General features: G+C 29.9%; 1 protein-coding gene across 1 annotated transcript; it reads left to right on the top strand.

The window, feature by feature from the left end:
* Nucleotides 1-13,517: 13,517 nt before the first annotated feature.
* LOC149513362 (extracellular ribonuclease LE-like) lies at nt 13,518-14,433 on the top strand. Its single transcript, XM_089748993.1, has 2 exons — nt 13,518-13,784; nt 13,881-14,433. Exons 1-2 carry the CDS (start codon nt 13,542-13,544, stop codon nt 14,319-14,321), a joined length of 684 nt encoding a protein of 227 aa, XP_089605119.1. The 5' UTR covers nt 13,518-13,541; the 3' UTR covers nt 14,322-14,433.
* The last annotated feature ends 212 nt before the right edge of the window (nt 14,434-14,645 follow it).

The following is a 14,645-nucleotide window of genomic DNA, read 5'->3' as shown; positions in this document are numbered from 1 at the left end:
CGCTCATTAGTTGACCATCATTCAATGAACTTCTCAGCACTAACAAATTTTAAAACAAGTTTCATCCACCATCACTGGGTCATTACTCATAGGTGTCTTAGCATTAACCATTCCAAAACAAACTTTGTCCACTGATTGTTCTCATCATCCAATCATAACTTGCAAGTCATATCGACCAATTCATCATTGTACTCATCACTTGGTTATACCACTTTTCAAGATTTGCCCCATCATATTCTCTTTTTGATAACATCATATATCTTTTCAAATCATCTTTTTTAGGTTTCTACCATTTCTTCATTTTGTTACCACCATCATCTTAGATTTTTTTTCAAATGAATGCAAGATTCTTTTAAACACATATTTATTCATTCATTATCATTTCAAATCTTGACAAATACAATGCAATCAAGCATTTTCTCAATTCATTCTAGGGGTGTAACAATAAGAGAACACAAGGTGAATTATGGTAAAGATAATCAATGAAGATCTATTTTGGTACAAAACAAATGGGAAAGGAAATAAATTGGATACATGTCATTGGGATGAATGGTATGTCCAAATGATGAATATTCAGACAATTCTCAACATTAATCTAGGATTCTTTTTCAAAAACTCATTCCATTTACTGTTGAAGTCATCTTGAGCTTGGTGAACTTTGCCCTAGTCTTTGAGGGATCTTTAGATGTCTTTGATCTTTCATTCATGTGAACCATTTGACCTGGATCTTTTTCTACCAAAATCATCCTTTCAGGTTTTCAATTTGAGTCTTTTTTTTCATTTTTTTTCATTTTTTTTAATTTTTTTCATCATCTTCTTTTCTTTTTTTCTCATTTTTCATCCATTGTTGATATCTTATATACATCAAACTTTAGAGCAATGTAGCATGATTCCATTGTTTCATCATGAGCATGTCTTTGCCCAATATATGATCATTCAATTTGAGCATTCACACGTGTCCAAATGGACTTTTCAAGGTTATAACGTAGGCCAAAGTGAAGGGTCATAAAAAATGGATATAATAGGCTCAAAACATGTATTAAAAATGTTCAAAACCAAAGGATCATTTGATACAACTTGGCATTTTGCCCCCACAACGTTTCACTATTTTTTTCTTTCTTCACACAAAGGATTCTTATTACTTTGCCCCAAATCATGTGTGACATTTATTTTTCTTTTGCTTTTCTTTCTCTTTCCATCTTTGAGACCTTTTGTGGTTTTTTTTTTTCAAAAATTGCCCTCTAGTGTAGAGGGTGATCCTTGGTTGGGGTTCTTCAAAAAAAAAAATCATGATAAGCTCAAAGGGGTAGCAATAAATGGTTTTTCGAATGGTAAAAGAAAGATGGTCATTTTTCATATCAATTGTGAATACTTTTCTTGAACATCATCTATTGAACAAAGCTCATGAACCTGTATAAAAGATTGCACATCTTCAAAATATATCTATTTCACCTTCGATAACAGCTTACTTTTTGCTCAAATCATCTCCTCATATTAATGCGGATGAGTTCTCAAAATTAAATTCCAGAATTATTGTTATCATTGTCTAAATATTCATCATCTAAAATTTAAAAATGGGAATGTAAAGTTATGAAAGGTAACAGGGCATGGAATAATGGTCGAGTGAAAGAGAAAATGTAATGAAATGCATTAACTTGCCCTTATTAAGATGATAACAAGTAAAATCATATTGCAGAAAAGAAATCCTAACATTACTTTAAAATAACTCTTAGAATGACGAGTAGCATTCAACTAGTTTTAACATCCTCTTTAAAATCATGCCTCTAGGCAACCAGGTGAAGGATTTTTATCTCGCCCCATTGATTCATTGCGACTCTTTATATTCTTGATCCTCAAACAAAATGATTGGGCTTTTTCTGTCGAGTTCTAAAGATACAGGCTTGACCATTTGAGCGGCTGCTTCCATTATCATGCTCCCTATTGTAGTGCTTCTGGTAAAGGTAATCTTGTCAACATTGAGATGAGATGCCAAAGAAATCATAACTTCCAGGCCCGATCCGGTCAAAATGTTCTTGGAGAAAAATCAACCTTCCTATATACATCAGCCAGTTTCAAACAAGTGATAGATACCAACTTGAAAGGTTTCAGTATTGTAGCACAATCTTTTACTTCGCATCTAAACCTTCAGCAAGGTACGTATAGTACTCAAAACATCCAGCAACATCATCAATGTCCCAAGTTGCTTCATCAAGTGGTTTTCCATAATCAATTGCTCAAGCTTTACTCATTCAAATTTTCTCTTTGTTATTTTGGAAATAATGGCCTGTAAATACTTGGCATGAACAGCGCCAGAAGCTGAAGCCTAATCTTTGCCTTTGTTTCTAGGAAGAGCTCTCTGAGCAGTAGCCACCGTAAGCTTCACATCTTTAGCTGTAGCTACTGGGATATGATCGATGTTCTGTTCAATTGTAGGATAGATAATTGAAATTCACTTCTTGAGAACAGGCTCTCTCCTCTTGCTGTCGATGAGTAACATTCGACTCAAAATTTGGACCACCATATTAAATCAGTTTGCCCCTCTTTTTTTATTTCACTTTCATCCTCAAACCAGTGTCTAAGAAGCTTTTTTCTTTTTTTCTATGATCTTTCCCTAATCTCTGTACTCATGTTCCCTTGTTTAACTTGTTCAAATCCTTTAAAATCTTATTCAACTCCCCTTCTAACTTCTCTTGAGCTTTCTCTATTCTCTCGAGACGACTGAAATTTTCTTGTTCCATTAGTCTGGCTTGAGCTCTTGTATTGCATTGGTGAGTGGGGTTGTTTGGTGGAGCTATCCTTGAACCTTTAGCACCACAATTATGATTAAAAATGCATGCTATGCTTTATGTATGATGCTTTGATGCACGAATGAAATGTACATTTTTCTGAATGAAATCTAATATGAAATGGATGCAAATGATTGTGTTAAAACATGATCATGAAATTAATGCAGATGCATACAATCAGACAAATAACATAGTTAGTTCCATGGATGAAATGAAAGTGATGCTGATGCATAATGTTACATATGATAATGAAAATGATGCACAAAGTTAAACAATCAAAATGATTAGATAAACACCCTTTTTGCATATTAATTTTAGGGTATATCTATCATTGGGTAGAAAGGGCTCTATCCTAGGTTTAGGCACTCTTAAGGTTCACTATATGTGATTTAAAGTCAAAGTCTAAAGGTTCCCAAATTGCTTCTGACATCCTTGTCCATCACAGACTAGTAAGGCACCCTAATCCTCACCCATTACAGGCTATAAGCGAAAAAGGTTCAATTTGAGTGGGAGTATTTTGCTAGCCACTGCGGAGGCATTAGACCTCACGAAAGCAATAGGTACTTGACTCCCTCCTAGAGGGACGGAGCTCGAGAATAGAGCTCATGTTATGCACATGCACATGAATGACATAATTAACAAAGTAAATAAACATGAATGAATAATAACACATATATACAAAAAGGTTCAATTTTATTAGGCTTTTGGATAACACAAATTATTTGTTGGCCTGACTCTCAAAGTCCCCAGTGGAGTCGCCAAACTGTCATAACGTCTAGATCCGGAGATCTATCACTAGACATTGACTTTTAGGGAGTCGCCACCAATCTTTTTTATCTAAGTGCGATTGGCCACCTAAGGAATCTGTCCTTTCAGGGAACACCTAAGTTTAAGAGTCCCTAAAAGAATAGGTTCAGGTCTACTAACCAGAACAGGGTTCGAGAGTTTGGTTACGTGTGAGGAAGGTTATAGCACCCTCATAACGCCCATCAAAAGATGGTACCAGCTTAAATTTGTATTATCCAATGAGCCTTAAAATTTTACTAAGTAATTAATTATCAAAAATTATTCTCAATTGACTCTAATACTTTTAGCAAAAAATTGAGAAAATTCTCTCACCTCAAGAGTATGCAAGAAAACTACTGTTTCACTTGCAGAGGCTCCATCATCGGATTATTTAACATTAAAAAAAATAAAAAAGAAGAAAAGAATGATTTTTTATGTGCAGGAAAAATTGATACTTTCAACTTTTCCTCAAAATATTTTTTAGAAATTTTAATCTCAAGGAAAATTGATACTTTCAACTTTCCTCAAAAATTTATTTTTGAAAATTTATTTTTAAGAAAAATTAATACTTTCAACTTTTTCCCAAAATATCTTTTGAAACTTTAATTTCGAAGAAAATTGATACTTTCAACTTTTCCTCAAAAATCTTTTTTTTGAAAATTTATTTTTAAGGAAAATTGATACTTTCAACTTTTCCTCAAAAAAGTTTTTTTTTTGAAACCTTAATTTCGAGAAAAATTGATACTTTCAACTTTTTCTTAAAAAAAACTTCTTTTGAAAATTTATTTTTAAGAAAAATTAATACTTTCAACTTTTCCTCAAAAATTTTTTTAAAATTTTTTTTATCTTCAAGGGTCATTTAAAAGATGCCTGACAAATCAAAATTACCTGTGAAACAGTTTAAACTTACTTGGTGTCCAACACGAGAACAAATGAATAGCTTCCTACATCACATTTGCTTACGAGATGGTGATGGATTTAGGTGCATCGATTCTTGGCCTTTTGCTTCCTTTTGGCTTGTTACATTGCTTGGTTTTCTTTCTTTCACTTTCTAGCTAGCGTTTTGCCACACAGCTTCTACCGGTACTTGATAGAAGACTGGTTACGCAAACACCAAGACCGAGAAACATCTAATCGAGAAGTTAAAAAATATCCTCCCTTGTCCGAGGCAAGAAAAAAAAGACGACGATAGTAACAAAGGCAGGAAAGCTATCCTAATCAAACTAGCCGGCAACAGGATCAGAATACATATATAATGTTCCAACAGAGTCACCCATCTCCTTCTCAACAGCAAACCTGGTCACTTCAACCACTAGGTGAGGCGTAGCATAGGCGATCTTCTGGCAACCTTCCCATACTGTTATTGTTGCTTTATTGCAAATAAGAAGAAATCGTAGTGTAGTGCTATCCACCTCAAATAATATTATGCCAGAGCAACCTACAAAATAAATAAATAAATAAATAATAATAACCAACTCGACAATGCGCTGCTTGGATATGTCAAAGGGAAGTGAATTTCTTCATGTCGTCCTGCGAGGTAGACGAACAAGCTTCTGGGTCCAGTATTATGCTCCGCTGGTCTTTATTGGACAAGTATAGCTGCAGAGTCTCAAGACTTCATCTAAAATTCTCTAACTGATTTTGTGTGCTTTTTTTTTATTTCTGTTTCTTTCTCTGATTTTTATGTGTTTCTCCGGTTGTGAGGGTGGTCGGCACTATATCGTTAACTGAATCAATACCAGCCTGAGGCATTGCCATGGTTGTGATTGTACCCATCTATGAAGCATTGTTCATAGGCTGTCGGTCACCTTGAGATGGCTCAGCTTGGGATTTACTGGAAGGATCAGAATTCACTTGTTGATTCTGCTGAAACATCCTTTGAACGGTAGGTTGGTTTTGATTAACATGCTTTTGGTGTGGTTGTGATTATAGCTGCAAATGCTGGTGGTTTGAACAAATAGCTGTTGGCAACACGGTTTGATGCACAGCTGACAGTGTATGACCAGAACACACTGTGGAAACTTGACCTTGAGAACTATTATCAGAATGGAAAGCCATTTGCTGGAGTTGCTTTGAAGAATGCGATGCTGTCCCAGAAAATAGCTTCTACCGAGGCTTCTATCAAGTGCACCATCTGCTCTCCTTCCTCATCGGCTTGGTTGCTAGGGGCCATTCTAAAGCCATTCAGATAAGCAAGTTCAACAGAAAGGTTCTGATGCACCGGCCTGTTCGCTCTTCCTACCCCCTTCAAAAGTTTAGCTTGTGGTCGACTGTGTTTGTTGCCTTGTTGCTGATCAGTTCCATCAATAATAAATCATGGTTCTTCGGACTGTGCATCTGCTTCTCCAAAGTCCCATATCCATCAACACATGGATGAAACACGATCAGTCTGAACTCTACTGTATAGGTAGAAGCACCATCCCCGGGAAAGATAAAGCCACGCTAATAGTTTGGAAGAAGTGGATGAGTCTCCCATCTACGAATCGATAAAAGCCAAAAACTCAACCTAGCTTAAAAAAACTATGCCGCCAATCGTAGATCTAATGGCTATGTCCGGATCTAACTCCATCTTCTCATCGGTCTTGAATTCTGTCTCTCAACAAGGAAGGAAGGCATCCAGCTTAATCTGTAGGAAAATCTGAACCAAAAGGTTGCTGCTTCCGATCCACAATCTCCAACTGGGGCGAATGAAGAAAGCTGCCTTCATAAAGCATAAAGAAAGACAGCTGGATTGAGTTCCACAGCAAGGCTCGATTCGTCACATTCGATTGCGGAAATGACTGTTATCTCCTTTTTTTTTTACCCCCTCTCCTATTCGGATTCCTCTTCTATCTTTTCTCCTCCTATCCGGATTCCTCCTCTATCTTTTTTCTGTTTTTCCCCTTTTTCAGCTTGTATATTCATTGTTGATGTATGGACCCATACTGATAGAGTTTCAATTCAATTCCAATTAGTCATCCAATGCTAAAGATTAGCATCTAGATAACAATCATCACAATCACCAAGCTTAATCTCAATCTTTCAGCTTTTTTCCTTTTTTTTTTAATTAATCAGATAATCAAAAGAAAGAAAAAGAAAATAAATCATAAAAATAAAAATAAAAATAAAAATGATAAATATGAAATTAAAAAATTTAAAATAAAAATGAATAAAAATCCCTACAACTGAGCTTTAAAAGAATCCTAGACAAAATGGGGTGTCTACAAATATCATTTGGCCTAAAATATGTAAGAAGTGTAGGAACACATTAAGAGTTATGATAATTTTAAACATAATGAAAAAATAAATGACCCTAAGAAGATATTATTGTAAAATAAATAATTATGTTAACAACTTTAAATTTTAATTAATTGTTATTTCTATAAATATATGACAAAAAGAACTAAAAATTAAAAAATAAATTGATAATGTAAACAAGTAGGAAACGTAAAATTAGTATCATTTGGCATGAAATGGGTAAGAAATATTGTAAAACACTAAGATAGAGTTATGGCGATTTTAAATGTAATGAAAAGTAAGGACAATCATAAAAAATATTATTATAGTATAAATACTTATGATGGCAATGTAAAATTTTAATTAATTATTTTTTTTGTATATATATAAGAAAATTAGCTAAAAATTAAAAAATAAAATAATAATTTAAACAAGTGGGAAGAAATATAAAATTAGTATTATTTGGCATAAAATAGATAAAAAGTGTCGTAATACATTAAGAAAGAGTTATAATAATTCTAAACATAATGAAAGTTAATAACAACTGTAAGAAAATATTATTGTAATTGTAAACATCCCATTTTGTCCGAGAATATTTTTCAGAATTAGGCTTCTACCGTCATTGAGAGATTTTTGGGATTTAATTCTAGAATCAATTGGTATTAAAAATGATGTGGAGAGATCGTCGGGATTTAATTCCATAATCTATTCACATTAAATTGATATGAAGAGATTTTGGGATTTGATTTCAAAATCAATTCTCATTAAAAGGGAAATCAAATAAAATCATAGATTCAAGGGGAATTAATTAAGCATGAATTCCTATACAAATCTGCGATCAAAGCAAATGGGGATAAAAAAGAAAAAAGATTATGCAAAAACTCTTAAGAGAAAAAGAGAGAAATTTGTTTAGCAACCAAGAGGTTATAAGTTTTGAGTTTGGTTAGTTTAGATTTTTCAAAATTGGGATTTGGTGTTTTTGGATTTGAATTTTTGTAAAGGTTTTGCATTCTAGGGATTCCTGGGTTTAGCTTTCTAGATAATTTGTAGGGTTTTTGAAAATTCTCTATCAGCTTTTGAGATTTAATCGTCAGTTTCTGAAAATCAATTAGAAAGAAGACATAAGAATAATCATTTTAGAAAGATAGACATAGTCAAAACACTTTTGAAGAAAAGCCTGAAATTTGAGGCATCTAAATGTATGTGTTTTACCATGCATAACCTGACCCGATCACAGGTATTCTCTTTCTCTTTTCCTTTCCATTTTCTGTTTTGATTCTATTTTTCTTATTTTATTTATTTTTATTTACTTTTATTATTTCTTATTTTAAATTAAAAAATACATTACTTATTATTATGATTTTTTTGTACTTATATATGAAATAAATAAAAAACCTTTTTCAAATAAGTTTAAAAGAATAAATTAAAAAATCTTTTTTTAAAATAAAAATCCTTACAAAATAAATTCATGAATTCTACCAAACTATTGAAGAATTTTCATGGATTTAATTTTTAAAATTGAATCCACCAAACTATTGGAAAATTCTATAAATCAATTTTCAAAAAAATAAAAATAAAAAAATAATTTTTATCCTTTAAACTATTGGAGGATTGCTTCATAAATTAAGTTAAGCCAAACTGTTGGGAGACTTAATGAAATTCTTAAAAAATTTTACAAATCTTTTGGTAATAAAATCTCACCAAATTATTAGGAGATCTGCTTCAAAGTAAGTCTTACCAAACTATTCAGAGACTTTACTGATTTTTCTAAATAAAATATTATAATAAATTTGATGACAGAGCCTTTTCAAAGTGGGACACTAGTCTCCATGAATACTCCTGAGGTGAGAAAATTATCTTAAATTGCTACTAAACTATTGGGACAATTTTAAGATTAATTTTCAATATTAAATATTTTGGTAAAACATAAACATTTTTTAGGCTTAAATAATTTGAAATCAAACCGGTACCATCCTATGAATGGGCATTGTAGGGGTACTATAATCTTCCTTACGCATAACTGTACTTTAAACCTAAAATCTGATTTTGCATATCAAAATTTATATCAGGTGACCAATCACACCCAAACGAAAAAGATTGGTGGCAACTCCTTTAATCCTTGTCTAGTAGTAGGTCTATGGATCTATACATTATAACAGTAATATAAGTAATTATTTGGCAATTTAAAATTCTAACTAATTATTATTTTTTAAATATATAAGAAATATAACTAAAAATTGAAAAACAAATAGTTATGTAAAGTAGTGAAAAAATGTAAAATTAATATAATTTGAAGTAAAATAACTAAAAAATTTCATTGCATACTAAGAAAAAATAATGACAATTCTAAACATAATTAAAGATAAGAACAATTATAAAAAAAAGAAATTATTGTAACATAAATATTAAGTTGCGAATGTAAAATTTTAGCTATTTATTTTTTTGTAAATGTATAAGAAAAATAGTTAAAAATTAAAAAACAATTGGTAACATAAACAAGTGAGAATAAATGTAAAATTAATATCATTTAGCGTAAAATGAGTATGAATTGTCATAACACATTAAAAAAGTTATGAAAATTTTAAACGAAATGAAAATTAAGAACAGCCATAATAATATATTATTATAACATAAATAATTGTATTGTTAACATAAAATTTTAATTAATTATTACGTTATAAATATTTAAGAAAAATAGTTAGAAATTAGAAGAAAAATTAATAATGTAAACAAGTGAGAACAAACGTAAATTAGGACCATTTAGCGTAAAATGGATAAATAGTATTGTAATACATTAAGAAAGAGTTATGGCAATTGTAAACATAAAGAAAAGTAAAAATAATCGTAAAAAAAAATTGCAAAGGTAATAATTATGTTGATAACGTAAAATTTTAATTATTTATTATTCTTGTAAATATAAAAGAAAAATATCTAAAATAAATAGATAAATAAACAAATGAGAAGTAATGTAAAATTAATATCATTTGGAATAAAATGGGTTAGAAATGTTATAACACACTAAAAAAAAGCTATAACAATTCTAAATTTGATAAAAGTCAGAATAACAGTAAAAATATATTATTGAAACATAAATAATTATGATGACAATGTAAAATTTTAATTAATTATTATTATTGTATATATATAAGGAAAATAATAGAAATTTTAAAAGATTGTTAATGTAAACAAGTGAGAAAAAATGTAAAATTGGTACCATTTAACGTAAAATAAGTAAGAAATATCATAATACACTAAGAAAAAGTTATGATAATTCTAAATGTAGTGGATGATAAGAACAACCATAAAAATATATTATTATAACGTAAATATTTAAGTAGACAACGTAAAATTTTAATTAATTATTATTTTTAAAATATATAAGAAAAATATCTAATAATTACAGCAAATAGGTAACCAAAAGAAAAAGAAAAATATAAAATTTGTATCATTTGACATAAAATAAAAAAAAGAGTTATGACAATTCTAAATGTAAAGGAAAGTTAGAACAAATATAAAAAATATTATTGTAACATAAATAATTAAGTAGATAACATAAAATTTTAATTGATTATTATTTTTATAAATATATAAGAAAATAACTAAAAATTAAAAAAACAAATAGATAACATAAATAAGTGATGAAAACGTAAAATTCATATCATTTGCCTTAAACTGTGTAAAATGTGTTGTAGCATTTCATAAAAAAGTTATAACAATTCTAAATGTAATCGAAAGTAAGAACAATTGTAAGAAAATATTATTGTTACGTAATTAATTAAGTAGGTAATGTAAAATTTTAATTAATTATTGTTTTGTTAATATATACGCACAATAGCTAAAAATTAAAAAACAATTAAATAATGTAAACAAGTAAGAAAAATCGTAAAATTCGTATAATTTGACATAAAATGAGTAAAAAGTGTCATACCACAAACTACGAAATAGGTATAACAATTCTAAGCGTGATGGAATGTAAGAATAATTGTAAGAAGATATAATTACAACGTAAATAAGTAAGTAACATAAAATTTAATTAATTATTTTTTTTGTAAATATATAAGAAAAATAGATAAATTTTAAAAAACAAATAAGTAACTTGAATAAGTGAGAATAAGTGTAAAATTCATATCATTTGTCATAAAATGGGTAAGAAGTGTCATAACACATTAAAAAAAATTATGACAATTCTAAACTTATTGTAATATAAGAATAATTGTACAAAAATATTAATATAACGTAAATAAATAAGTTGGTGACATAAAATTTTAATTAATTACTGTTCTTATAACGATATAAAAAATTTTAACAAATAATAATAAAAATTTTTGTAACTTAAACATGCTAGAGAAAACATAAATTTCATATCATTGGTGTAAAATGTTTAAAAAGTCTCTTAACATAATAAGAAAAAAAAATGATAATTTTAAATGTAATAGAAGGGAAAAACAACTGTTAGAAAATATTATTATTATATAAATAATTAAGTCAATAACATAAAATGTTAATTAATTATTATTTTTATAAATACATAAAAATATGAGTAATAAATAATAAAAATTTATTAAAATAAACTAGTGAGAGGAACAATAAAATTTCTCCCATATTTGAATATGCTATCATTATATCATTTTTGGTCTTAAAAATTTGTTAACGTAAATATTTGTAAAGTAATTTTATTTTTTAAGTAGTAAAAATATTTGTGTAATAGTAAAAAAAATGTCACATCTTAATCCAGTGGCATTTGAAATATATTGATTTTTTTTTTATAAAAGGACATTGAAATTTGCAATCAAAATACCTATAAAAAATCATATAAATTAAATGGTACAACGGTAGCTTTATTTTTTTTTTTTGTATTATGTTAATAAATTTCTAAGATATAAAAAATCATACAAATAAAATTGGAAAATATATAAAATCAATAACCAAAAAAATAATTTTAAGATTAAAAAGGCAACATAAAATAATTGATATTTTAAAACTAAAAAAAAAAATTATTAAGATGAGTACTGAAATTTATGTTAATTATTGTTGTAATATTGTTATTTGTTCCATTGCCAAAGGGTTTAAGCTCTAGCCTTCCTTGCCATCTATCTACATCTTCCTTTGTTTCGATTTATACAACATTTTCAATTTTCTCAAATTGTTTAAGGACATGTTTATGCACGGTTAGGAAAAAAGCATGTTCTGACTTACAAGCCTTTACTTTTGAAACTACATTTGGCTCTTCAGCTATTTCGTTGAAAGAGGGTGTATTTTTGTCTCAAATTTTCATGTGCTTGGGCTATAGAACCTCTTGGATCATGGGTGGTACGCACAGATTTTTGGAAGGAAAAACTTTTTTCTGACGTTTTGGTGCTGGTAGATTGTTCTGAATAGAAGCATTAACAAATTCGATCATCGATGCTATTTGTCCATGCAGAGGGATAAATTTTAGTGTTCAAGTGCTGAAAGTTCTAAATTGCAAAATAATCTATCCTTTTATTTGTACCTTATCGCTTTTATACAATTTTTTTTATTATTTTCGTGTCATATTTAAAATGATGATATCTAGAAATTTAATGAAGGATGAAAGTATTAAGTTATATCACGAATCCATGTACATCACAATAACAATATAACAGCACGGTAGCAAAAATGAGAATGCAAAACCAGAATACTTGCCACTAGGTGTGAAAGGTTTTCAAGCTTTCCAGAAATGACATCTCTTGCAGCTGCATTCTTTTTCTTTTCATAGCATGAGAAACTTCAGAGCCAGCTTCTGGTGGTGAGTACACACTGAAGAAGGTATTAAGCTACTCATTGATTGAAAAGATAACTCCGTTTTGCTTGACCAAGTCGTGTATTGTATGATCCACCACCAATAATAAAGAGAAAACTGTCCTGAGATAGAGCTATATAAATATATATATAATATTTTTTAGCTCAAAACCATCCATTCGTGATTTCAAAAGACTGGTTTCTGGAATATAGCACACTGAAACAAAAAGCAACAAATATATATATAATTAATTAATTAAATTTTTAAAAATAAAAAAATAGTATTAAGATACTTGAAAAGGGGAAAATTATATATATTTGCATCATTTGAGTTTTAGCACTGCATATTATATATATATTTTACAGTGAACAATTAAATCTATAATTTCTATTGAAGCCAGGCTTGATAGATTTGATAAGTAATTTCAAGAGAATCTCAGTCAATATATATGCAGGCCAATTCCAATGCTCATTTCCATTCCAACTCTGATTCTTTATATCTCAATCTGCTAACAAATCCCAAACTTAAAATTGACAGAAAACAGAATGTGAAGCTTATTAATTGACTATCAAAAAAGCTATAAAAACCAAGTTATTACAATCAATTTTATCAAAACTCAATTAGATTAAGACAGATAACCATTCCAACTCAGTTCCTTGTAAATGAAAGTAATACAAGATAATGAAATATTCCCAAAATGTAAAAGATGTCTGTGGATTTTTATTTCCAAATTATAAGAAAGATACTTAATTCCGTGACATTGAATGAAAAAAGAAAAATCAAAAAGAAGAAAAGCAGATATTAATTGAGGTTAAGGCACAATTTTGCAAACAAAAACAACCCAACCTTTGCTTGCCTCATCTGGATTTCACGAAGAAAACAGTGTGCTTGTGACCCCAACACTAAAACCAAAAGACTATAAATACATTAGCCTGATATAGTTTCATCACAACTTGAAATAACTTGAAAAGAAAACAAAAATCAAAAGAGAAATGAATGTTTTCAAGCTTTTCTTCCTCCTTCCCCTCCTAGCTCTTTGCTCTGTTGCTCTTGCACAGAGCAACTACGACCACCACTGGCTGGTTCAAACCTGGCCAAATGGGTACTGTTTTGGTAATCCTTGTGGCTTGACCGTGTTTCCACAGAGATTAGTGATTCATGGCCTTTGGCCAGCTAATAGTTCTGGATTGACTCCTACTTTGTGCCCAAATATAGTCGGTGATCCAACACCTTTGGTATGCGATTTGTTTCGATTTTCATTTTATTCTAACCTTAATTATTTGGATGTATTTGCAATTGTGGTTATTAACATACAAAATGTCATTTTGTAGTTCCAATATTTTCCCCCGCAATTACAGAATGACATGAGCAGACTTTGGCCTTCCATTGGTAAGTGGGCTAACAATGAGAAATTTTGGGTGCATGAGTGGCAGCAACACGGTTCTTGCCAAGCCAAGCCGCCACAGCCTTATTATTCCACTGCCATTCAATTGATGAAGAGTACTGTAGACCTTGATTTGGCTATCAAAGCTGCAATTCCAGTGGGAGGTTTTGCTCCTAGAGGTGATATCATCAATGCGGTCAGAGGAAAAGTAGGAAATGTCACTCCACTCCTTCGATGTGTGAAGAAACGAAATGGTAATTATCTATTGTCAGAGATCACAGTTTGCGTCGACAAACAAGGAATCAAGGTGATATCATACAACGTCGGAAAGGAGAATGTTCGTGACAATTGTGGGACAACAATCAAATTTCCAGCCCGAGTGGAATGAATGCTGATTTACATGTGTAATTTGCCACTTCTATTGCAGTAATCAATTTATAATTATCTGTGTTATGTTTTTAAGTTTAATTTTATATGAATAAGATCTTTATTGATTTGCTTTAAAACGATTGGTTTACACACAAACAGCAACAATCAAATTTGGCATACAAGTATGAGCATGTACGGTGGTCTCCACCAGCACCACCGCCTGCCTATTTTTACAAGATAAATTTTATTTTAATTGATGCTAATTAAGAACAAAAAAAAAAAAATGGAAAACCCTTGTAAGCAAAATATAACAGTTTTAAAAATATTTATATATACTTGATTA

This window comes from Durio zibethinus, chromosome 19, assembly GCF_047325235.1.
Source record: "Durio zibethinus cultivar Kanyao isolate XHJ-2024 chromosome 19, ASM4732523v1, whole genome shotgun sequence".
NCBI classification, from domain to species: Eukaryota; Viridiplantae; Streptophyta; class Magnoliopsida; order Malvales; family Malvaceae; genus Durio; species Durio zibethinus.
The sequence above is the reverse complement of the archived record's forward strand: the minus strand, read 5'-3'. Positions and strand labels throughout refer to the sequence as shown.

What these genes read in the sequence shown, in the direction of transcription:
- LOC149513362 (XM_089748993.1), top strand. Translation starts at nt 13,542, where the DNA reads ATGAATGTTTTCAAGCTTTTCTTCCTCCTTCCCCTCCTAGCTCTTTGC. An exon ending in TCGGTGATCCAACACCTTTG is followed by an intron (nt 13,785 to 13,880) that starts GTATGCGATTTG and finishes GTCATTTTGTAG; the next exon opens with TTCCAATATTTTCCCCCGCA.